Source organism: Piliocolobus tephrosceles, chromosome 18, assembly GCF_002776525.5.
Source record: "Piliocolobus tephrosceles isolate RC106 chromosome 18, ASM277652v3, whole genome shotgun sequence".
Lineage (NCBI taxonomy): Eukaryota > Metazoa > Chordata > Mammalia > Primates > Cercopithecidae > Piliocolobus > Piliocolobus tephrosceles.
This window is the reverse complement of record NC_045451.1, coordinates 16,472,812-16,498,827: the sequence shown is the minus strand read 5'-3', so window position 1 is coordinate 16,498,827 and position 26,016 is coordinate 16,472,812. Positions and strand designations below refer to the sequence as shown.

The 26,016-nt window shown below is 46.6% G+C and overlaps 1 protein-coding gene across 1 annotated transcript in view; it reads left to right on the top strand.

Annotated features, from left to right (window-relative positions):
- Positions 1–13,038, top strand: part of PHLPP1 (PH domain and leucine rich repeat protein phosphatase 1) — a 265,241-nt gene extending 252,203 nt beyond the window's left edge. The window contains exons 15-17 of the mRNA XM_023195183.2: positions 5,232–5,426; positions 8,080–8,308; positions 10,882–13,038. Coding sequence (XP_023050951.1) covers positions 5,232–5,426; positions 8,080–8,308; positions 10,882–12,051 — 1,594 coding nt within the window. The 3' untranslated portion in view covers positions 12,052–13,038. The remainder of the gene's footprint in view (positions 1–5,231; positions 5,427–8,079; positions 8,309–10,881) is intronic.
- The last annotated feature ends 12,978 nt before the right edge of the window (positions 13,039–26,016 follow it).

Sequence of the window (26,016 nt, the reverse complement as noted above, 5' to 3'; positions counted from 1 at the left end):
CAAGTTAATTCTCTTCTATACAGAGTTTGCTAAGATTTTATAATGAAATCTTAGTTTTTATAATAAACAGATAACACATTTTGTCATAGGCTTTTTCTGTGTCAATTGAGATGACTGTAAGGTTTTTTTTTCTTCTTCAGTCTGTTGATGTGCTTAATTACATTGATTGATTTTAAAATGTTAAATACACTTTGCATTCCAAGTGTAAATTCACTTGGTCACAATGTAGTATCTTTTTTTTTTTCTTTTTTTTTTTGAGACAGATTTCACTCTTGTTGCCCAGGTTGGAGTGCAATGGCGCAATCTCGGTTCACCGCAACCTCCACCTCCCAGGTTCACGCGATTCTCCTGCCTCAGCCTCCTGAGTAGCTAGGATTTCAGGCCTGCACCACTATATCTGGCTAATTTTTATTTTTAGTAGAGATGGGGTTTCCGCATGTTGGTCAGGCTGATCTCGAACTCCCGACCTCAAGTTATCCTCCCTCCTCGGCCTCCCAAAGTTCTGGGATTACAGGCACGAGCCACCACACCTGGCCTGAAGTATTATATTTCTTACATGCTGCTGGGTTAGATTTGCTGTTAATTTGTTGAGGATGTCTATATTCCATGGTTGATATTGGTCTGTAGCTCTCTTGTGATGTCTTTGATTTTGGTATCAGGGTAATGCTGGCCTCATAGAATGAGTTGGGAAGTGCTTCCTCATCTTGAGTTTTCTGGAGGAGTTTGTATAGAATTGGTAATATATCCTTCTTAAATATTTAAAAGAATTCACCAGTGAAGCCATCTGTGCCTGGATTTTTTTTTAAACCTACAGTTTCTTTAAATAGGATTATCTCTTTCTTCTTGAGCAAACTTTGGTAATTTGTGTCTTTCAAGGAATTTGTCTGCTTTATCTAGTTTCCAAATGTATTGAATGTATTGACATTATGCTTTTTTTTTTTTTTTTTTTTTTTTTTTGAGACGGAGTCTCACTCTGTCACCCAAGCTGGAGTACAGTGATACAATCTCGGCTCACTGCAGCCTCTCCCTTCTGGGTTCACGCAATTCTTCTGCCTCAGCCTCCTGAGTAGCTGGGACTGCCGGCGTGTGCCACCATGCCCAGCTAATTTTTTATATTTTTAGTAGAGACGGAGTTTCACCATGTTGACCAGGCTGTTCTCGAACTCCTGACCTCAAATGGTCCGCCTCCAAAGTGCTGGGATTACAGGCATGAGCCACAATGCCCAGCCCATTATTATGCTTTTAAAATCTATAGAATCTGTAGAGATATGCCTCCCCTCTCTCATTCCTAATATTGGTAATTTGTGTTTTCTTTTTTCTGATCAGTTTGATTTGGTTTATCAATTTTATTGATATTCTCAAAGAACTAGATTTTTTTTTATTGATTTTTCTCTATAATTTTTCTGTTCCACATTTCTTATGTTTTAAGGGTTTTTTGTTGTTGTTGTTGTTGTTTTTGAGACAGAGTCTTGTTCTGTTGCCTAGACTGGCCTTAAACTCCTGGCCTCAAGCAATCCTCCTGCCTTGGCCTCTCAAAGTGCTGAGATTACAGGTGTGAGCTATCACAGTCAACTGCTTTTCTTATTTTTATGATTCCCTTTCTTCTTGCTTTGGGTTTGTTATGTACTGCTTTTTCTAGTTTCTTTAAATGGAGGCTTAGATTATTGATTTGAGACCTCTAATTCTGTAATATAAGCATTTAGAGTTGTAAATTTCTTTCTAAGCAATTTCGCTAATATTGTTGGAGAACATGCTTTGTATGACTTGAATCCTGTAAACTTATTTGGACTTGATTTTTTGTCCAGAATCTTACCTATCTTGGTAAAAGTTCTGTGTGCATTTAAAAAAAAAAAAAAAAAAAAAAAAATTGCTGTCAGGTGTGGTGCCAGTTAACTCAAGTTGGTTGATATTGTTGCTCAAGCCTCCTACCAATTTTCTGTCTACTTACTCTGTTGATGATTGAGAGGCTATGAATATGGATTTGTCTGTTTCTCCTTGTAGTTCTATCAGTTTTTGCTTCATGCATCTTGAAGCTCTGTTAAGTATGTAAACATTTAGAATGATGTAGCCTCTTGATGAACTGACCCCTTTATCATTATGACTCTCTTTATTCCTGTAATATTCTTTATTCTGAAATATACTTTGTCTGATACTAACATAGCCATTTCAACTTTTTTTGGATTAATGTTAGCATGGTATACATTAAAAAAAATCCTTTTACTTTTAACCTATTTGTCTCATATTTAAAATGGATCTCTTATAGGCAGCATATAATTAGGTCTTGTTTTTTTATTCAGTCTGAATTTTTTGTCTTTTGGGTAGTGTTAAGAACTTTATATTTAATGAAATTATTGATATGGTTAGGTTTAAACCTTCCACGTTACTATTGTTTTCTATTTGTGCCGTTTGTTCTTTATTTCCTTTTTCCTTTTTCTTCATTCTTTTGAATTATTTATGATTTGATTTTATCTTTATTCATTCTTACTCTACCGTGCGTCTCTGTGTGTACATGTGTGGTTTGTTTAGAGTTTATAGTATGATCTTTAACTTACCACTGTTTACCTTCAAGTAGTGGTAATGTCATTTCACATATAAGAACCTTGCAAATATGTACTTCTTCTCCTGTCCTGGCTTTTATGCTGTTGTTGTCATATGTTCTGCTTCTATCTATGTTATAACCTCCAAAGTACATTACTATTATTTTTACTTTAGTTATTTTCTAAAGCAATGTTTCTCAACTTTAATACCATTGACATTTTGAACCAGATAATTATTTGTTGTTGCCTCCCAATAATTATTAGAATATTATTGAATATTCTATTGAGAATCACTGTTCTAAGGTGATTTTTAAAATAAGAAAATGAGGCTGGGCACAGTGGCTCATGCCTATAATCCCAGCATTTTGAGACGCCGAGGTGGGCGGATCACTCGAGGTCAGGAGTATGAGACCAACCTGGCCAACATGGTGAAATGCTGTCTCTATAAAAAATACAAAAATTGCCGGGCGCGGTGGCTCAAGCCTGTAATCCCAGCACTTTGGGAGGCCGAGACGGGCGGATCACGAGGTCAGGAGATCGAGACCATCCTGGCTAACACGGTGAAACCCCGTCTCTACGAAAAATACAAAAACTAGCCGGGCGAGGTGGCGGGCGCCTGTAGTCCCAGCTACTCCGGAGGCTGAGGCAGGAGAATGGCGTAAACCCGGGAGGCAGAGCTTGCAGTGAGCTGAGATCCGGCCACTGCACTCCAGTCCGGGCGACAGCGCGAGACTCCGCCTCAAAAAAAAAAAAAAAAAAAAAAAATACAAAAATTAGCTGGGCATGGTGGCGAGTGCCTGTAATCCCAGCTACTCGGGAGGCTGAGGCAGGAGAATCACTTGAACCCGGGAGGCAGAGATTGCAGTGAACCAAGATCACACCACTGCACTCCAGCCTGGGTGACAGAGTGAGACTCCATCTCAAAAAAAAAAAAATTTTAAAAACATAAGGAAATGTTTCTGTTGACTCACCTGGCTGTCATTATCATTGTGCTTCTTCATTATCATTGTGCTTCATTCTTTTGTACAGGTCCGGATTTCCATCTGGGATCATTTTCTTCTGCCTTAAGGATTTCCTTTTCCATTTCTTTAGTGCCAGCCTGCTGGTGGTAAATGCTTTTATTTGTGCATCTGGAAATGTCTTTATTTCCCCTTAACTTTTCATAACTGTTTGTACTGGCTTAGAAATCTAGGTTGTTTTCTAGTTGTTTTCCATTGGTACCTTCAAGATGTTGCTCCACTGTCTCCTACCAGGTTTCCAGGGAGAAGCCTGCTGTTGGGCACATCCTGGTTTCCCCACTCTACCTCCTGCCTTTGTTCCTGGTTTCTAGCAATTTGATTTTGATGTGTCTCAGTTAAGTCTTTTTCATGTTTCTCTTGCTTGCAGTATGTGTAGGTTTATAATTTTCTTCATATTTGAAATGTTTTCAGCCATCAACTCCTCAAAAGTGTTTTCTGTCCCTTCTTTTGAAGACTCCAATTCCCTGTAGTATATTAGGCTGTTTGAAGTTATCCCGCCACTCACTAATGTCCTGGCCTTATTTTTTGTTTCCAGTCTTTTTTTTTTTTTTTTTTTTTCTCTCTGTTTCATTTTGGACAGTTTCTGGGACACACTTACTTGGAAACAGTTTGATTCTTTTGAGTTTGGGGTGGAGAAAGTCTCCAGATTTTCCACAGGTGTGGGGAACCACTGGCCTCCTCCAGTGCACTGACTGGAGACTCTGGTCACCTTGTCCTCCTTCAGCCCCCAGCTCTATCTCCTCAATGCACAGACCACAGCCTTCACCTGGGTCTTCCTCCCTGTGCTGCAGCCTGGACACTTCCCCAGGAGAAAGCTGGGTGGGAAGCAGGCTCTCTCCAGGATCACTGACCTGTGCTCTTACTGTCCAGTTGGGGTTTGTTTGTTTGTTTTTCCTGCCTTTTAAAAAAGTCATTTGATAGTGGCTTACACCTGTAATCCCAGCACTTTGGGAGGCTGAGGCTGGCAGATTGCTTAAGCTCAGGAGTTGGAGAGCAGCCTGACCAACATGGTGAAATCCCATCTCTACTAAAAATACAAAAATTAGCTGGGCGTGGTGGTATACTGCTGTAGTCCTAGCTACTCAGGAGGCTAAGGTGGGAGAATCGCTTGAACCCTAGAAGTGGAGACTGCAGTGAGCCGAGATCACACTACTGCACTCCAGCCTAGGTGATAGAGGGAGACCCTGTCTCAAAAAAAATAAATAAATAAAAATAACTTTTGTAAAGTCATTTGAGGCTTTTTCTATATTTGTACATGCTTTTCATTATAGGTTTCGTCTATTTTTCCTGGTGTTTTCATTGTCTATTTTGGCTGGATGTAGAGATTCTCCTTAATAACTGCTTATTGAATGAATGTGTAGATACGGATTCCTAATCTTCTCTTATTTCCCATGACTCTTTTTCCCCTTCTGTCACTGACATTTAAAAATACACTCATCAGAAGAGAAGCACATAGGAAGGCATGTGTGAAGCATAATTTGTGCTCATCCTTCTCTGCTAATCAAAATTTGCTGATAGAAATTAGCTGGAGTCAGTTTACCTGCCCTTAATCTATCTGGAGTCATGAAGAAAGAGATGAAACTGAGATAGGGAAATCTTGAAATAAATAAGCACTGGACTGGGCCTAGAGCAGGAGGATGAGTGGACTTAGCACAGAAGTGTGGTTGCCTTGCAGGTTGTGTGTCGCAGCCCTGTCGGTGAATAACTTCTGTGACAACCGTGAAGCCCTCTACGGTGTGTTTGATGGAGACCGGAATGTGGAGGTGCCCTACCTTCTCCAGTGCACCATGAGTGACATTTTGGCTGAAGAGCTGCAAAAAACAAAAAATGAAGAAGAATACATGGTCAATACATTCATTGTCATGCAAAGGTAAAACTCAGAGTTCCTGCTTACCTGCTGTATGTTTTTTTGCTCTTTGAGTGTTTATCCTCTGTGTTTTGACTATGAGTACCAAGATGCATTCAGGCAAGTTTGGTGTTGCCCAGGCATCAGGAATGGTGCTCCAGTTTGAGACATACTGATGTTCATATAACTTTGTGGAAGGCTCCGACAATGACAAGGAATTAGTTTCTCTGAGAACTGGACCTCACTGGCCTTTATTGATTGCAGATTTTCATCAGATTGTTTGCAATGCCATTTCTCCTCCCAAATCATGTGAGCTCTGGAGGCTTTTTAGACTTTCTGGTGTGGGGACCTCTCTTTGAAATGGACCATTTCTATCCTAGTTTCTTGGCCCTTATGAAATACTGTCACTGGTTTGAGGTAGTACAAACCTTTGTTAAATCAAGATGGTCAGATTTTAGCTCAGGAGTTAAATCATTCTTTATATTTTGTTTTCCCCTTTATTAAATGTTCAAGACAGTGTTACTGGCGGAATCCTAGGCCATAATAGCCTGAAGTTTCCACCAGCAGCAGAGTTTTAGTTTGCTGTAGAAATTGTGGAATATCGTTTGTAACTCTTAGATGAGTGAGGATTCCCTCATTCAAAGAATTGTTCATTCTTATCACCTTCATGGCTTTCTAGGTGATAATGGAATTGCCCGTCTGTAAATATTGCACTGTAGACTCGCTCATGTGGGACCCAGGAGTGATCAGCATACTGGTACTTGAGGTCATGAGAGCAGTCATGGTCTTTTGTCCTTATCTGCTCTTTGTCTCCCTTGATATTCTGCCAGAGCAAGTAGCTTTGTTAGGGGGGGAAGAAGAAGTGTCTGGGGCGGAGTGTTCAGAGCAGCATTTACAGTGATACCTACGTCTCAAATGGTTCCTCTCTGAGAGCTTGGTGGAGGCAAGCCTGGGGTGGTTCTTGCTGCTACAGTCACCTCTGACTTTCAGATTCTCAGTGAGCATGTACAATTAGCAATTGAACAATAATGACTAATATCCAGCAAGTCCTTAATATGTACCAGTCATTGTTCTAAATTTTACCTTATGTGTCATAAATTGTTACCAGTTAGCTGGTTAATGTTACTGAAAGTGGTGTACAGAGAGGTGAAGCACAGTGCCTACGGGCTAGTAGGTAGTGCAGCCAGGACCTGACCTCGGGTTGTAAGACTCCAGAGGATGTTCTAACTGGCAGGCACATCAGCTTTCCTGGTTTCACCACCCTTTTGTTCTAGAAAAACATCTAGCATGTATCATATGCACACACATACACATGTGCACACAGACCAAAGCACAAACACATCCCTTCACAACCCCCAAGAGGTCTGATTTTTATGCACCCTCAAGCACTGGATAAGAATTAAACACTGAGAACCCCAATCTCGGATTACTTGCTATACTTTTTACGAATCACTATGCCTAGGAAAGGGAGAAAATGGAGCTGCCTTGGAAAGGTCTAGAGCCAAATACCTGAAAGTTGGAGTTTAGGAACCTAAACTGTCGGCCCTTCTCCAGGGTCTTTTGTATTTCTCTTGTTTTCCCTATCTGTTAAGAGGGTATGGGTTGTGTGGTGAGCTTTGGGTCCTTAGGGGAACTGGTCTTTGTGCAGGATTTCCTAATGCATGCAAGTAGGCAGCCCTGGTTTCCATTGCTCCTCTTGCCAGTTGCTTACCTTACACATGTGATAGTAGCAGACAGTACCTTAGGGTCTGGCCTTGTAAAACAGGAGGCTGTTTTTCTTAACTTTCTTGCTCCTGTACCACTCAGGAACAGCAGGGGCCTGGGTGGTGTTACCATTTGTGGGGCTTGCCACGGGAGTTCATGAGGCCATGGGAGCAATAATGGTCTTTTGTCCCTCTCTGCCGTTTCTCTCCCTTGATAATCTGCCAGAATAAGTAGCTTTGTAAGAGGGGTTTTTGATTTTTGATTTTCAGAATTTGCAGGTGCTTCCTGTATTTGGTAAGTCTGTGGATTGTCATGATTAAAAAGATAAATCACAAGCACTTGGTATTCGATTACTAGAATGTCCTTTCTATGAGTTTTCTAGAATAGATGGTACTGGGCCAGAAGGTCTTTACTATATAGGGCAGGAACATGAACACTCCAATACCTAAAGGCTCCTACCAACAAACATCGTTATAAGGGGGAGAGGGTTGTCAGGTTTTTCTGACGTGTGCCTGTCAGTGGGGTAGGGTGTTCATACCTGCTCTTATGTACATGGTTTTTTCAATGTTCCTCTCCTGTGGACAGAGGGAATTTAGAGAAGCAGATGGAGAGACAAGTCATTTTCCTGCTGTCTTTGGAGTGTGCTGATAGGGCAGTGTGGTTGACGAGGGTAACAGGCTGTATACAGCAGCCCAGGGGCATCTGCCTTCCAGAGCAGCACCTGTGGCTTTTAATGGTACAGTGACACTGTCGCCCAGTTGTGAGCCTCTCTGTGTGGATGTGTGTGGTGTCAGATTCCGGGGCTCTTTTCATCAAAGAGGCAGAGCAGTGTGTGCTTTGATGAAGGAAGTGGAGTGGAATCCCCAGCTGTCTCCTTCCTGGCCCTGTCCAGTGGTGCGGTCTTCGTGTTGAATTTGCAGAACTGGCACTGATGGACTGTGTTTGAGTGTCACCCCCTCTCTTCGGATTCCAGGAAACTTGGAACTGCTGGGCAGAAGCTTGGCGGTGCCGCTGTCCTTTGTCATATCAAGCATGACCCTGTGGACCCAGGAGGATCCTTCACCTTGACCTCTGCTAATGTGGGCAAGTGCCAAACAGTTCTCTGTCGAAATGGAAAGCCATTGCCTCTGTCCAGATCTTACATCATGAGCTGTGAAGAAGAGCTGAAGAGGATTAAACAGCACAAGGCCATTATCACTGAGGTGAGAAAAGAGGGGTTTTCCCCAGGATGGTGGAGAGGAGAGGAGACCAGATCATAGCAGAAACTAGCTAGGGAACATTTGCCTTCAAAGAACACTTTTGAGGTCGGTTCAACATTAGAATTCCAAATCCATAGTATCACAAAGCAAATGTCTTACATTATGACATATGCTTGTCAGTTGCCTCTCTGCATCAGGCACTGTGCCGCGTGCTTCATGGGCACGATCCCTTTCCATGTTTGCAGCCACTCTACAGAGGGCTGCTTTGGTGGTTGAGGGCTCTACCCCTGACATCACACTACTAGTTTTCATATCTTAGCTCTGCCACTTGCAGGCTGTAACCTTTAAACCTCTGTAAGCCTCAGTTTTCTCATCTGTAAAGTGGGAATAATCATGCGTCTGTCCTATCTTACAAGGTTGGTACAACTTGTAAACTATGAAGGTCTATATAAGTGTAAGTAGTTGTTATTTTGGTTCATGTCTCACGTCCCATTTGAGTACACAGTGAGCAGTTCTCAACTAGGGGCAGTTTGCTTCCCCACAGACGTTTGGCAGCATATGGAGACATTTTTGGTCATCACAGTTGGGGCGGAGAGTGCGATTGGCATGCAGTGGATTGAGGCCACTGAGCATCCTACAGCGCTGCTAGGACAATGCCGCTCAACACGCCACAATGCACAGGGCAGTCCCCACAGCACGGACTGTGGTGTGTGTGTTTGGAGGACGTGTCTCAAGGTAGAGAAGTAAAATACAATACAAAACAAAACCTCATTGTTGAGTATTAAGCAATGCAAACAAAAGCGGGGAAGAGGCGAGGCACAGAAAACGAGAAGTCTGACGTGCAAACCTGATTCATGTAGGCCGCTGAACTCATTTACCTTCAATTGTGTTTGGCATAATGTTGAACTAAAGTTGAATCCAGTGCATTCTGTCCACATTAGACTTGTCTTCTGCTCCCTAACACAGTGTCTACCATCCATGTGCATCCTCTCTGCTCCAAGAATAGACAGAGAACAAATTCACACAGACTCATTTGCACAGAATCCCGTGTATAGCTTGAGTGTTTCTATTTCTTAAGGCCCTCATCAAAGCCTATGTGGAATCAGTGTTTTTTCTCTACTGGACTATAAGCTTTCACCAGAGTCCACCTCAAACTGTACATGGTTCTGTGGGTTTTATCAACAATGTAAGACTGGAAACTTCTTGAAGGTAGATGTTTATCTGCAGGTCACTGCTGTCTGCCCATGTCATTTTTTCAGGCACAGGGCAAATGACCAACACTTTGATGAATTAGCGAATGGAGCAGAACTCCTGGAGCCCATGTTGGAAGCTTCAGTGCTCATGAATCACAAAACCATTGTTTCTGATGGAGAGAAATCTAAAAGGATGGGCAGAACAGCAAGAACAGTTTCTGCCAAATTCCGTGCTTTGGGGACAGATTATGTCAGTAGAATCAAGGCAGTTTAAGGTTGTGCTTGAAGCCCATCTTACTAATTTTACTAATAGGAATGCTTATCTGCTTGTAAGTGTGGTGTGGCAAAGTTGTGTGAAAAGCTGGGAAAGACACCCCTAGGACAAGCCAACACCTTGCCAAATCCCAAATAAAGGAAAGTGGTAGGACTGGAAAGGAAATGGATGTTCTCTGGAAGGAACACTTGCGCATCCCAGACAGGGATTTGTTATAATGAAGCCTTTCCTGGAAAGAGGTGTTAAAACTAGGGCATGTAGAGATATGTCATGGACCTTAGAATCTCAAAATTTGAAGAATAAAGAACAAAGCAGGTACACATGGAAAAAAAATATTTTTATTGGCAAGTGGTCTGGCACTTTGGTAACTCATTTAAATAGCATGCACACAGCTGAACTAAAGCCAGCAGATCTTGCCTTCTCCATTGGTCAACAGGAAATCAAGTTCTAGGAAGTTGTAAGAATTGGCATTTCTTCTTTAGCATCTGTTCTCCTGACAGGAGCATTCTTCCTCACCTAGTCATGCCAAGGTCTTCTCCACCTCTTAAGTACTTTCAAGTCCTCTCTGGACTTTTAGACACTACTGCCACTTGTGATCATGGAGAGCAATGGAAGATTCAGGAGCATTATCTTGATATATGCCTGCCTCATGTGTCTTTGCTCAGGACTGGCTTCTATCAGAAAGACTCGTCCTACCTCAGAGTCTTCCTACACCCAGCCCGTCTGAGGGCCGATCCTTGATCACCATGTTCACTGAGGGAGGAGCTGGCCAGCTGTGCTTGCTGTGTGTAAGGCTAGATGATGGCTTGCTTTAGATAAACAGCAGGACTTGTGACCTAGTGTGAATGGGGTCCCAGTAGCACACATAACCAAAATCTTTTCCTTTTGTCCCTACTGCTCCTTACCTGCCCAGGCCTACTACCTGGGGTTTCTGATGACAGGTGCACATTAACTACTCACTAGAGAATGAGCCCTTCTTTCCTCTGTGGGCCACACAGCACTTCTCTGTGGTCCTACAGTCGAGACAGTCGAAGGACCCGCGGGGAACCTGCACAGTTGCCGCAGGTGCTCTGTATTAACCATCTGTCTGCAAACCCTTGTTCTTCCAGGATGGCAAGGTGAACGGAGTGACTGAGTCCACGCGCATCCTGGGCTACACCTTCCTCCACCCCAGCGTGATGCCTCGCCCCCACGTGCAGTCCGTGCTCCTGACCCCCCAGGATGAGTTCTTCATCCTAGGCAGTAAGGGGTTGTGGGATAGCCTGTCCGTCGAGGAGGCCGTGGAGGCCGTGCGCAATGTTCCCGACGCCCTGGCTGCTGCCAAGAAGCTGTGTACCCTGGCCCAGAGCTACGGCTGCCACGACAGCATCAGCGCTGTGGTGGTGCAGCTCAGTGTCACCGAGGACAGCTTCTGCTGCTGCGAGCTCAGCGCCGGTGGGGCCGTGCCACCACCCAGCCCTGGCATCTTCCCTCCCTCAGTGAACATGGTGATCAAGGATCGGCCCTCAGATGGGCTGGGCGTGCCATCCTCCAGCAGCGGCATGGCTTCCGAGATCAGCAGTGAGCTCTCCACCTCCGAGATGAGCAGCGAGGTGGGGTCCACGGCCTCCGATGAGCCGCCACCCGGAGCCCTAAGCGAGAACAGCCCTGCCTACCCCAGTGAGCAGCGCTGCATGCTGCACCCCGTCTGTATGTCCAACTCCTTCCAGCGCCAGCTGTCCAGCGCCACGTTCTCTAGCGCCTTCTCCGACAACGGCCTTGACAGTGACGATGAGGAGCCCATCGAGGGCGTCTTCACCAATGGCAGCCGGGTGGAGGTGGAGGTGGACATCCACTGCAGCCGGGCCAAGGAGAAGGAGAAACAGCAGCACCTGCTTCAGGTGCCAGCAGAGGCCAGCGATGAGGGCATTGTCATCAGTGCCAACGAGGATGAGCCGGGTCTGCCCAGGAAGGCAGACTTCTCTGCCGTTGGGACCATTGGGCGCCGGAGGGCCAATGGCTCTGTTGCGCCCCAGGAAAGGAGCCACAATGTGATAGAGGTGGCTACAGATGCACCTCTTCGAAAGCCTGGAGGCTATTTTGCTGCCCCGGCTCAGCCAGATCCCGATGACCAGTTTATCATACCCCCGGAGCTGGAAGAGGAGGTCAAAGAAATCATGAAGCATCACCAGGAGCAACAGCAGCAGCAGCAGCCACCACCGCCACCTCAGCTCCAGCCGCAGCTGCCGCGGCACTACCAACTGGACCAGCTGCCAGATTATTACGACACGCCACTATGACCCAGCCGAGCCATTTAACAAATAAACTAACCACAAAATACCAAGTTGCAAGAGTCTCTCAGGCTCACATTAAACCAGGGGTTTTACTCCACGTCCTTCCCCCGGACACTGTTCCCAACCTGTCGTCGCAGCTAATCTGTAGGTTCTCTTTCTTTGGGTTATTTTTTTAAATTAATCACCACTTTCTTCTAGTGATGCTTTACCAATATGATTTATATTTGTTAACTTCTCCCCCTAACATATCAGATATGTAAAGACAAAGAGCAAAAGGTTTAATATATTACAGAGAAACAGTTAATGATAATGTGCTATTTTTTAAAATGGCTTTTTGTTGTTTTGTTTGTTTGGAAGGCAAGGCAGGCTGCCGTTGCTAAATGATTTAATAATATTGTAATTCTGTATTTCTTTGGGGGGAAAAGGATTTTTTTTTTTTTTTTTTGGTCTTGAAAATAATAGACATTTGTAGAATATGGAGACTAACTCCTAGGAGTTGCTTTACTCTGTCAGGTGACTTAAGTCACTGGGATTCACTAATTTTCTCTGAGAGAACAGCGATTGAGAATTTCTATTGTAAATAGCTCAGTGTTGTATAGTGAGGCTTAAGATGTTTTGTAGTCTTGGTGTGAGGACACAGCCCAGGTAACTGACCTTTCGCCTCCCTCTCCCCTCTGAGGAGCCTGCCTGCCTCCCAACTCACCCTCACTTCACTGAATGAGGAGGCTGAGCAGCTGCGGCATTTCTGTCCAGAGGAAGTGGATCTTAGGCCACTGCACAAGAGCCTGCACCCAAAGGCCCTAAACCCGTTTTCCTCCCTGTCCCAGCGTCTCCACTTTGACAATTTTTAACTGTGTTCCTTACTGCTGCCACAATCAGCATGGCTGTATAGTGCCCCATTAGGCCATTTACATACCCAGAGTTACACTCAAGCAGAATGCACAAATGGACATGTCATAATTTTTGTTATAATAAATATGAAATTTACAAGTATTTACAAGTATCTGCTTTTGTCTCAGCAGCCAGATGTGTCTTGGAGACAGTCACATTAGCTTGGGTTTGGAAAGAATGGATGGAATATTGGGGTTATCAGATATTTCTGATTTTTTTTGTAAGAGAAAAACATCCATTAACCTACATTGAATGAAATGTGAAATTAACTGAATGGTAAACAGTATAATTAGCTGATCTTACAGCTTTTGTTTTCTTTTTTCTTTTCTTTCTTTTCCTTTTCCTTTTCCTTTTTCTTTTTCTTTTTCTTTTTCTTTTTCTTTTTCTTTTTCTTTTTCTTTTTCTTTTTCTTTTTGAAATGGAGTCTCACTCTGTCTCCCAGGCTGCAGTGCGGTGGTGTGTTCTCTGCCCACTGCAACCTCCGCCTTCCAGGTTCAAGTGATTCTCCTGCCTCAGCCTCCTGAATAGTTGGCATTACAGGCACACACCACCATGCCCAGATAATTTTCATATTTTTAGTAAAGATGGGGTTTCACCATGTTGGCCAGGCCGATCTCATACTCCTAACCTCAAGTGATCCGCCTACCTCAGTCTCCCAAAAGTGCTGGGATTACAGGTGTCCACTGTGCCAGGCCTGATCTTACAGCTTTTCTATTTCTTCTTATGACTTAGGGTAAGATGTTTGGGTACTTCTTAGGGAAGATGTGAGAAGGGGGATAGACAGAGGTTGCACAGATAGAGGCGATCCCTGGACAACTTTACTCTCACGAAGCCAAGATGGTTTTCAGTTTTCCGGGGGCCTGTCGCTCACATAAGCAGGTTAAGCTGCCTCTTACTGGGACAGGGTCAGTCGAGCTGGTTGGCTTGCCCTCCACCACTAGCAGGAATCATGTAGGTGCATCGGTGTATCCTTAGAAAGCCAGTATTCCCAGCTACTACTCAACCACATTTACAGACAGTGGGCCTCCGCCCTCACCTCGCCCCCACCCTGCACTTGGGAACCGTGTGTGGAAGATACTGTTGGTCTTCATCTCACATGGACCACCTTCCTATGTAGACCTGGCTTCCTTCGTTAGGTCCGCCCTTGGGTGGGACCTGGCTAGTTCAGTGACAGGGCAGTTCTTATTTCTTAACTAGTAGACTCAGTGGTGGGCTCTGTATCCCCCTCTAGGAGGCTGCTGGGTGGACTTTGGTTTCATAATGGCCGTAATTCACTTCCATGTCAGGCTACTTGCACACAGTGCTCTTTGGAAACCACTGAGGCCATGGAAGAGAATTGCCTCATCTCGGCCCAGTGAGGGACCCAGGGACCAAGGGAGCTGACTCCCCAGTGCAGGCGGAGCACTCTGGCTGAGACTGGAAGCTGAACCACCTCGGGACCCCTGCCCCGGTTCCACTTGCCACTGGGTTGAAGCAGATGTGGACAACTCCAAGCTTTCACACCAATGCCCTAGGTCCTGCAGGTCTGAGCTGGTTCTCTGACTTCCTCAGTTCTTAAATCCACCTCTGGGCAGGGTTCACCTGTCCCTGTGGGTGGAGCAGACCCAGGCCCTGTATGTGGATCTCTTCCACTGCAGCTCACTTCCAGAGCGGTCAGAACCGGCTGAGCGTGGTCCACGGAGGCAGCAGTCGCTTCCAGATTCTAAAATCGGCCCCACAGCAACTCTGTGCCGGGGCAGCCCCTGGGACCCAGAAGCTGTGATGCAGGGACGCCTCATTTCCCAACTTCTGTGTCTGCTGCAGGAGAAAGGGGTATGAGACTTGGAATTGCTTTTTTCCTGAGTCCTCCAGTTTAGTTGTGCTTGCTGCTGGGTTTATTGTCTCTTACAATCCCATTGTGCACATACTACATGTAAGGCACCTTGGAGATACGGAGTGAGACTCTGCCCTTTGGAGGCTTGGGGTAAGTAGGGCATTTAGATGAAAAGCTAATTCAGTCGAGCACATGATGAGTGACCAAAGTGGCACAGACTTACTGATAGGTCTCCATGCTCTTGCATGGGAGCTGCCTCAGTTATTTCTGAGGAGTTTCTTTGCATTTCTGTTTATCTAGATAGCATCTAATAGTATATGTAGAGCTGCTTATACAACTGAAAGTGTTTTCTGAATATTAAAGTCCTTAATATTTGAAGATCCCTGAAGCCACAGTGTCTGCAGGGTAAGTGTTAAGGAGAAGGGCATCCCCGCCTGCTCTATTCCCTGCTTCCTGCTGGAAATCCAGGTAATTAGGAAGGGGCTTTGGGGGGAAAGAAAGGAAGAAATGAAGGTGGAAGGGGAGAGCTCTGGTGAGCCTTGCCAGAAGAGCCCCCGATCAAGGACCCTTGAAACTGTTTGGTGTTGGATCCAGCGCTTGCTGCGCACCCTGTGCTGCCCTCAAGCTTCCTGCCCTTCGCTCCCGCTCCCGAACACTGGCTTTGATGAGAGGTAGCAGAGCCAATCTCTGGGGCCCAGAAACCCCACCTGCCTGCCTTGGTTTCTCTTGATTGCTTTTGTCACAGCACCACCTGCTGGTAAGCTTAGACTTTGGGTGGAAATGAGCTTCACTCTTCTTTATCCTTGCTTCACTTTCCCAGAAGAAACAAGTGTTTTAAGTTTCTTATCACTGTATTTTCCTAAACACATGATAGCAATCTCCTATACCACTGGCAAGTATAGCAGAGAAGCTGTGTTTCCGCTTTTGTTTCCCCTTTTTAAGACAGTAGAAGTGATGACAGCTGGTTCCTGTGATGAGCCTGATTTTCCTTGGGAAATTGACATGCAGAAATACTAAGATGTGTAACCAGAATCATATAGTTTTGCTGGGAGAAAAGTCTGTCTTCAACATCCATCTAATTTCCAATTCCCTTTTCTCCACGGTTAAAAAAAGCGAAACCCAAAGCATCTGTTAACATGTTTTGGACCTTACAGGATAACACCTGAGAGTCCCTCACTACTGGCACTGCAGGGGAGAGAAGAATTCCATTTGATCATGTGAACATTCATCAAAGGGTGTTTTAAGTTCATTCCTGACATGGTATCAGAAGATAGAATTTCAAGCCAGGCACGGTGGCTCATGCCTGTAATCCCAGCACTTAGGGAGGCCGAGGCAGGTGGATCACCTGAGGTCAGGAGTTCGAGACCAGTCTGGCCAACATACTGAAATCCTGTCTCTACTAAAAATACAAAAATTAGCCAGGTGCGGTGGTGCATGCCTGTAATCCCAGCTACTTGGGAGGCTGAGGCAGGAGAATTGCTTGAACCCAGGAGGCGGAGGTTACAATGAGCTGAGCTGAGATCATGCCACTGCATTCCAGCCTGGGTGATAGAGACTCTGTCTCAAAAAAAAAAAAAAAAAAAAAATTCTTTATATTATTATTATTATTATACTTTAAGTTCTAGGGTACATGTGCACAACGTGCAGGTTTGTTGCATGTGTATATACATGTGCCATGTTGGTGTGCTGCACCCATTAACTCGTCATTAACATTAGGTATATCTCCTAATGCTATCCCCCCCCCCCCCCCCCCCACAATGGACCCTGGTGTGTGATGTTCCCCGCCCTGTGTCCAAGTGTTCTCATTGTTCAATTCCCATCCATGAGTGAGAACATGAGGTGTTTGGTTTTCTGTCCTTGTGACAGTTTGCTCAGAATGATGGTTTCTAGCTTTATCCGTGTCCCTGCAAAGGACGTGAACTCATCCTAAAAACAGATAGAATTTCTATAAAGTGTGGATTTCTGGTATCTGCCTTACCTACCTCTCCAGCAATCAAATTAGGTCATGTATTTGAAGTAATTTAAATGCTAAATACTAAATACGTTAAATATTGTCGTTGTTACAAATGAAGGAACTAAGGGGGGTCTGAAAGAAAATAATGGGGAATGCAGCAAAAGCACCTTTTTAAGCCAGGTATGGTACTGTGGGCCTGAAGTTAGTCCCAGCAACTCGGGAGTCTGAGGCTGGAGGATCACTTGAGCCCACGAGTTCAAGGCCAGCCCGGGCAACACAGCAAGCCCCCCGTCTCTTTAAACAAAAAAAAGAAAAAAGTACCTTTTTAAAAATGGGAAACTCTTAAGGCATTATTGAAGTTGTTAGAGAAGGAAAAGCACTGGGAATGATGGAGAAAATGGGCTTCTCTTGTTTGTTGCATTTCATTTTCCTTTCAGTGCATCCCTGACTCATGCTCTACAAACTAGTCTATGGAAACTCTTATTTCAATATTGTCATTGATCTGTTGTGAACTGATTCTTATTGCTCTGTATTTGAAAGACGGCTCTAAGGTGGTTTCTTTTCCCCCTAAGCCTCACCCCACTCAGCACCAAAATTACAACAAAGTTCCGACCTAGTGCAGCGAATCTATTGCTCTGCTCAGTGAGTGAATGTAGGAATTACATCCCGCAGACAGAGCTTTGGGCTGGTAATGGGAAGCACACTCCACCGCTCACACCCACCTGCTTCACTGTGTCCGTTCGTTCCGCGTGTTTAGGAAACACCAGTAAAGAGCTGCTTACCCTGCATGACTGTGCCTCACCAGCACGGGGCCTTGAGAAAACGGCTTGGTGTGGAGGTGGCTGTGCTCACCTCATGAGGGTGTGAGCCAGCATGAGGATGGCCTAAAGCCCACACGAATGGCAGAAGCCAGTGTGGAGGCCCCCTATCTTGTCCTGTTCCTTCTGGAAAACTAAGGTTGAACACTGCCAAGAAAATGGGCAAATGGGTCCCCAAGACGGCCGTCCATTTTCTGGGGTGTGTGATAGAAAGCAGGAGGCTTTGTTGTCCCCAGCTCTGATGTGAGTACCCATAAACAAGCACGGCATTTCTCGAACTTCGGTTCATTAGTCCCTTCTTTTTATGCCCAGTCAGAAACACAGTGTTCTTCTATCCTGTTCAGAGGGGGAAGCAACAGAACACTTGGAGAATTTTCTTCCATCTGCTTGTGACTGGAGTTGCTCTCATTGTCATTCCTCCGCTTAAGGACAAGGAAGGAAAAGTGCCTTCACTGAAATCACAGGTACTTTTCTTGTCATTCGGTTTCTTAGGTCTTATTCCATTCTGGTAAGCTGGCACTTTCCCCTAATTACCAATCTTACCTATTGAGAGAAAGTTGAAATGGCAACGAAGATGGTTTTCCCAAATGCTACACCTCCAGATGTTGACTTTTCTTGAACTCATTTATAAGTTATTTGCTTTCCTGAGTTTTCAAGAAAACTGCTCCACAATTAACATTCAAAGGTTCTTAAACTAGTTTTCACTAATAGAAATTGCCCTGTAAGCCAGGAATAAATCAAGCACAAAAAGTAAATGTATTTTATTTTCCTTATGATCTATAATACTGTTTAAGAACTACTCAAATACGCCGCCTCCTAGAGCATTTCAGATGGTTAAAAATGGCTTCTTTAAATGTGTCACATCACTGCACACCCTACAAACCACAAGCCATACTTCTTCCTTACGAACAGCAATATACTGAAACCACCATCCCTCACAAGTTAAGCCCATTAGGATTTTTTTCCTAAAAACGTCAGCAGACATGTGTCACAATGTCGCCTGTGTGTGTCGTTTGCAAATAAGGATGTAAAAGTTTTGTGAGTCCTCCAGTTTTCAAATTTACATTTTGTTATATTCCTTAGATTCCGGTGTGTTGGGTGTGTATTCTGTCACTATTCCTGGGACATTTCCTAAAGGACGATGGGGCATGGGGGGAGAGAAAGGACAGTGGATGGACATGGCCAAGAAGAGCAGGTTGACCAGAGAGGGCTATTTCCTTTCCATTCTGTTCTAGTCTCAGCATCACACAGCAGACGCCATCTCGAGTTGACCTCAGACCCATTTCTAGGCAGAATATACACTGTGCCGTTCTGCTGAGTTGGTGTTGTGTTTATTCCTGCTGGCGATCCAAAGATAGAGGCTCCTTGGTGCCCCTTCCTAAACTGGTGAGCACCTCCATGAATAAGTGGAGCACTCACTCCGGGCAGAGTGCAGTGGGAGAGGCTCCCAGAGATGGATAATAAAACCACAGTTTAAAAGATGACAATGTACTGGGGAGACTTTGAACCAACAAACACAGTGGAGTGAGAGAGTGGGGTGGGGAGGGCCAAACCCCACACATACTGCTCATGGCCAACCCTGAGCTCCAAAGGGCCTCTAACCCCCAGCCCTGCAGTGTGACCCCTGAGAACCGGCTCAGTAGCAAGTTCTTACTGTGCAGCGGTGACCTCCAGGCTCTCCCGTCTGCTGGCCTTCTGAAGGATAGTACTTCCCATCACCAGTGAAGGAAGAAGGGCGAATGTCCACATCCTGCCTCCCTGCCACCCAGACAGGCTCGTTCTTGGGTGGAGCACCCTTAGCCATCGCGCCGCAACGCCCAGGAGGCTCTGCAGAGAATGAGCCCCTCCACGTGTGCTGAGTGCGGACGACACAGGAGCAGATAAGAGTGACCCTGTGCTGCACTTACAGCCACTACGACTAAACTTGGGGCACTGAGGGGGAGCAGGGCCAATGCTGCTGTGTGCTGTGCACCGAACACCATGGAAACCATTTCCCAGCTGCTTTTCTTGAATGAGCAGGTTTGATTTTGATCCACTTTCAGTGGTACATGCGTGGGGAAGGTGGGTACCGTCGGCCGTCCCTCGTTCCCATCCAGCACACTTGCCTCCTGGCTGCCTCTGCTGCAGGAACCCTTACCCTGCTCTGTGCACCCCCCTTTCTAGCACCCTGAGAACGGGCCACATGCCCATTAGCAATGGGAGCAGAAGGCCCTGGCATCTTGAGTGAAGACGGGAGAGAGGACGCCTGGGGCTGAGCAAGCCCCTCCGTGAGTCTGAGTGGCCTCCGCTTTAGCCATGCTTTTGCTAGAAGCAGCCTTAGGGTCTCCAGGGGCTTATCCTTGACATGGGCCCAGCCTTCTGCCCTCTTCTTCTGCCTAGGGCCATGGAGGTGGGTGCTGTCCACAGACTTCCAGCCTCAGTCCCCACTGAGTCCCAGGGCTGCTCAGCCACCCTTGCACTTGTCCTTTCCACACCTCACAGGCACCATTTACCCCCCTGTTCTCAAACCTCCTTCCAGGAAACGAGGCCCTGCTCTTCCCTGCACTCCCCTGTCTCTTCCCTGCACTCCCCTGTCCCTTCCCTGCACTCCCCTGTCCCTTCCCTGCACTCCCCTGTCCCTTCCCTGCACTCCCCTGTCTCGGAGAAAGTGTTCATCCTCTGACTACCTCACCCTGCCTCTTTCTGACACTTCTGCAACCTGTAATTAGTGCAGGATTCATCTCGTTTACAAAAACATAAATAAAACCTTCTCACATGTACCTTAGTCCGGCCTAGCTCTTCCCACTTCCCGCTCGCTTGACCCACTTCCCAGGCAGGCACCGTCCCTGCCCGTGGCTTTGCTGTGCGCTCCTTCAGCCACCTCTGTGGTCTCCCCACAGACACCGACGCCTTCAGGGACTTCAGGGATCTGTTTCAGCCTTTGGCAGCCTGTCCCATCCCTCTTGTTTCGCCAGCTTTTGTTTGACCTTTGGTCTGACTTGGAGCTGCTACTTCCAGGCCTCATTTTCCAGGCTCTCCCTGCCTGATCCTGAAGGGAGCCCTAGAGCCCTTCGCTTCACCTCCCCTTCACATTAGCGGTGCTTCCTGGGCCACTGGGTCACTCCCACGGCTGCAGCCAGGCCCCTCCTCCTTCTGGACACTCCCCTCCCCTTGGGCACCACAAACCCAGGGACGCAGAGCCCCTGGCCTCCAGCAAGGTTGGTGCCGGGAAGCGGCCCCCACACCACTCGCCAACCTCCAGGCTCCACCCGCTTCATCCCCACCTCCCCATCATCTGTCGCCAAGTCCTGTCAACTCTACTTCCCAAACACCCCCATGAGTGCCTCGTCTCATCTCTCCCCTACATTTCCTATGGGTTTTATTGGGACGCTCAGTTACCTCCCAGGGTTTTGGAACAGATTCCTGGGGCTTCTCCAGGCCTCTGGCGCTTTTCTTTCTTTTCCCTCAGGTCTTGTGCTCCACATGACTGCCCAAGAAATCTCTGAGCTGCTGCTTCTCACATCCAAATAAAAATGCAAATCTTCAGTATAGCATAAAAGACTACCCCAGTTTGACCCTGGCTGATATGGTTTGCATCTGTGTCCCCAGCAAATCTCACGCGGAATTGTAATCCTGTGTGTTGGAGGTGGGGCCTGGTGAGGGGTGACTGGATCCTGGGGGCGCAGTTCTCATAGCACCATCCCCTGGTGCTGTTCTCATGAAAGTGAGGGAGTGGGCCGTGGTGAGAGCTGGTCGTTTAAGTGTGTAGCACTTTCCCCCTCTTTATTTTCCGGCTCTGGCCATGTAAGACGCACCTGCTTCCCCTTTGCCTTTCACCATAACTGTTTCTTGAGGCCTCCCCAGAAGCAGAAGCCCCTGTGCTTCCCGTACAGCCTGCAAAACCGGGAGTCAAGAAAGCTCTTTTCTTCATAAAGTACCCAGTCTCAGGTATTTCTTGAGAACAGTGAGAGAACAGACTAATCTACCCGGCCACCTTCCCACCATCAGCACTCTCCCCACCCAGGGCACCCAACTTGTCCCAGTTCCCCCAGGACTTTGAGGATTTCAGCCCTGAAGGTCTGACACCCACCAAGTTGGCTGCTCGCCCTGTCACCCCCACCATGCCCTGCTCCTGCTGTCCCAAAGCGTGCATGGGTCCCACGGGAGCATCTCCTTCATGCTGCTGCTTGTTTGCAGTTTTTCCTCCAGTGCTGCTGCTCTGTCTCCTTTTTTATCGTTCACTTTTATCTACATCAAAGTATACACGTAAATTGTTTTTAAAGCCCAATGGTTGAGTGTGCCTGGAAAGAGAAGCGTCTCTCCCTCCCTCTCTCGTCCTCCCTGGCTCCCAGTCCTCCAGGGCAGCCTCTTTCAGCTGTTCTTGTGCAGTTCACCCCAACCAGAAAGGCTTTGATCACCAGCTCTTCATTTTTTCGTTTTCGTGCTTATTACCTTCCCTCTATGAGGATTTTGTGCTCTCACCCCCCTCGTCCCATGCACACACATCCTTTTCTCCTGTCCTCCTGACATTGTTAAGTCATATTTTGTTAGATCAATAATCAGTGTTTGTATCATTGTGAATATGTAAATATCCGTGGCTGAGCCAGGTAGTGCATTTTGATTCTATCTCCTTTTCTGTACAGGTTTTTATTTGTTTTGGAGTTAATACTTGCCTGTTTTTTGTTTTTTTGTTTGTTTGTTTTTGTTCTCTTGATTTTCTATGTAATTTTCACTTATCCCCTGACTCTCCATCAGAAGTATAAATATGTTCAAACACATTCAACAATCTATGAATTAAATTACTCCTCTTTTTCTTTCCTTTTTTTTTTTTTTTTTTTTTTTTTTTTTTTTTTTTTTTTTTTTTTTTGTTAAGACGGAGTCTCACGCTGTCACCCTGGCTGGATGCAGTGGCACAATCTCGGCTCACTGCAATCTCCCCCTCCCAGATTCAAGAGATTCTTGTGCTTCAGCCTCCCGAATAGCTGGGATTATAGGCACATGGCACCATGCCTGGCTAATTTCTCTATTTTTGGTAGAGATGGGGTTTTATCATGTTGGCCAGACTGGTCTCGAGCTCCTGACTTCAGGTGATCCGCCCGTCTCGGCCTCCCAAAGTGCTGGGATTACAGGCGTGAGCCACCACTCCTGGATGGATTATTCCTCTTTTTGTTAGTGACATCCCTCTGGCACCTCTGTCTCCCTGTCCGGTCTGGCCTTTTCCTCCCCAGGATTGCTACTAAGCTGTCATCCTTGTGCTTCCCTTCTCACTTCCTGGGAATTTTCTTTGCCCATCTCCTTTACTGGATCGCCTGTCCCTGCATTTGTATTTTATTCTTTCTTGGTGTACCCCTTCATTTTACTGGGAAACAATCTCCAGTAACTTCCTTAGAAAATATGCGTAGGAAGTCAATTTCGTGAGCCCCTACCCGTCTGAAGATATCTTTGTTTTTCCATAACACTTGACGGATGTGTGGTTGAGCATAGAATTCTGGCTGGAACTCTTTTCCTTCAAAAATTTCACAGCACTGCTTCCTGCTTCCACTGATGAGTATGAGACTGATACAATGATTGTGTTTCGGTAAAACTTTATCTGCACAACTATGTGTTGTGTTCCAACAAAACTTTATTATTTACATGTTCTCTACAGCTGCTTTTGTGTTACAGTGGCAGAACTGAGTAGCTGGGACAGAGGCTGTAAGGCCCACAATGTCTGTCCCACAATGTCTAAAATATTTACTATCTGGCCATTTACAGAAAAAGTTTATCAACCCCTGTCCTATTGAGATATTTATAGCTCACATTGGACTACTATGGATAATCCTCAAGTTTTCTTATCTTTATGTCCCTTTTGTCTTTCTGAGAGATAACCTTACTTTATCTTCCAAATCACTTTTAAAAACTTCTATCATATTTTAATTTCCAAGTGCTTTTTACAGTTCTCTGAATCTTTTTTCCTAGCATCCTGTCTTTTCCTGTATGAGGATATTAACTGGTAATAGGTGTTTTGGGTTTCGCTCCTTGAATTGTCTCTGTTTCTGTTTGTTTTGGTCCCTGTCTTGCCCTGGGGGCTGTCCTCAGATGGCCGGTGCTCCTGGGTTGCCAGTGCACACTGAATGAACAGCATGGCACCAGAACACTGCCAGCCCCTTGTGCCCCTGTGGGGCGTGCCCACAGGAGGGTCTGTGCATGGAGGGGCGGCCTAGTTTCCTCGGGGCCTGTCCCTGTTGTTACTGTCTATCCACCTTTTCTTTTGAGCCAGCAGGAGCCCTCTAATGTGTCTCCTGGGGAGGTGGGTAAGGGTGAGATATTTATTTTGGCTGTTTGCCTACTTTCAGCACGGAGAACCGACCCACTAAGCACCTCCTCTCTTCCAGACACCATTCCAGACCCTGAGGTTAGTGGGAAGGAGGTCAGAGAAGGCCAGTGGCTTCAGGCAGCGCCTCCCGATGGAGAAGAGGGACCAGGAATAAATACACTTTTTAAAATTAACACGATTATATTTCAGATTGCAAAAAAAGATATGAAGGAAATAGAAGAGGCCAAGTGATTGAGAGTGATATCCGACCTAAGACCTGGCTGAAAAGAAGTCAGATTAGGATCTGGAGGAAGGGAAGGAATTTCAAGCAGAGGCGACTGCAGTGACCTCTGCAAGGGCCAGGAAGCAAGGGCCGGGACGCTCTGGGGGAGTGGGCCAAAAAGAGCGTCCCTCTCTCCTCGCCCCAGCATCTGACCAAGAGCAGAACAGGGCAGAGAAATAAGCAGAAGAGGGCGACAAGATTGCGTGTGTGTCTTAAGGCTGGCCATGGAGGCTGCGCCCTGTGTCGCCGGTGAGTGGGCTAATGACTGCGAGCCTGATTCAGTCAGACTTGCCCCCGCAGCCAGAGAGCGCCCCCTGCAGGGGGCCCGGGCTCCCGAAGGCGGGAAGGCGGGCTGCGCGTGCGCAGTTCATCCTCCTGGCCTGAGGCCATGCAGGGAGGTCCTCCTGGCTGCAAACTGGGCACGCTCAGGCGCCCCGGGGAGGGTGGCGTGGCTAGAGCTCAGTGATGCAGGGGAAGATTGTGTGAGATGGAGGCCAAGGCCAGGCAACATTAGTGAACACGATGCTCTGAATACGAGGAGAAAAGGGGATTTCTAACCTGGCAGCCAGGCTGCAGATGAGCGGATGGAAAGTTAAGAGGAAACATCAGGAATACAGGGGATTCTGGCCAACGACACGACAGAATTCTTGCCGAAGGCAGACCAGGTGAGAAGATGTCATGACTGGGCTGGCACGGGATCTCGCGCCTGTAATCCCAGTACTTTATAATCAAGGATCACTTGAGGCCAGGCGTTTGAGACCAGCCTGGGCAAAAAAGTGAGACCCCGTCTCTACCCTCCCGCGCCCCCCACAAAAAAAAAAAAAGCTGGGCGCGGTACTTGAGCCCAGGAGGTCGAGGCTGCAGTGAGCCACGATCAAGACACTGCCCTCCACGGTGGGTTACAAGGCAAGATCCTGTCTCCCAAAGTAAAAAAATTTGAGGGTTGTCGTGCAGAACCCCTGTTAACTCCAGTAGGGATGGTGCCATGTCCAAGAGGCTGAGGAACAGACCTGAAGCCAGTTAGGGAGACATAGGGTTTACTGGGGACTCACATACAGGGCTGTCCAGGAGCCCCAAGCTGGGCAGGAAGATGGCTCTCATGTGTAAGAAGCATGCAGGTTATATTCCTTTTTCACTTAGCAACCTCTACCTGGCAACCTCCACCTAGCAACATTCATTTAACCCGAAACAAAGGGCCTTAATCCCCTGTACCGCCTGCCATTCCAAGGGATGGGCCAGGGGGCTGGACATCTTTCAGAGATGAGTGAATCTCCGGGCGGCCACTCCTGGATTCCTTCGCTTGGAACTTCGAACACACATTCCTTAAGACCATCGAGTCATTCTCAGGGTTGAGTTATTGCTGTTAGGTGCATCTGCCCTACAGGGTGGGGAGGAGGAATTTGGTCACACATCAGGAGTGGTCAGGACACGGGTGAAACATTTGCTGCTAAACCTGCCTGCCTGCATTCTTGCCAAAACTGGACTAAATGAGCCAAGGTCAGGGATTTGTCAGAAAGAGGACTTGGCAGCCTGACTCAAGTTTGGTCAAAGGAGAGAGCCTTTGTCACTGTGAGCCCAGCAGTGGGAATTTGGACAACTCCCTTGAACTCATGCACCTTTGTCTGTGAAGGGAGCTTTGGATGCAGGGACTTGGAGTCGTTTCACCAGCCCTGTTATTCATGCTTCCAGGACATCACTGTTCCCCAGGGCACAGCCCCAGGGATGGACACCCATAGGTTCATCCCCCGGAGCCTGAGTTTAGGGAGAGGAGAGCAGCCCTCTGCCGCACGCCGCACGAAACTGTCTGCTTCAGTGCTGAGGAAGCCAGCACTTTGGGTAGTTTGGGACCTTTTCATTCTAGATGGATGTGACTTGGCAAAATTTAGCTTGAAATGAAAAGAAAGAGGGCTTTAGTGGGGTGTGTGTGTGTGTGTGTGT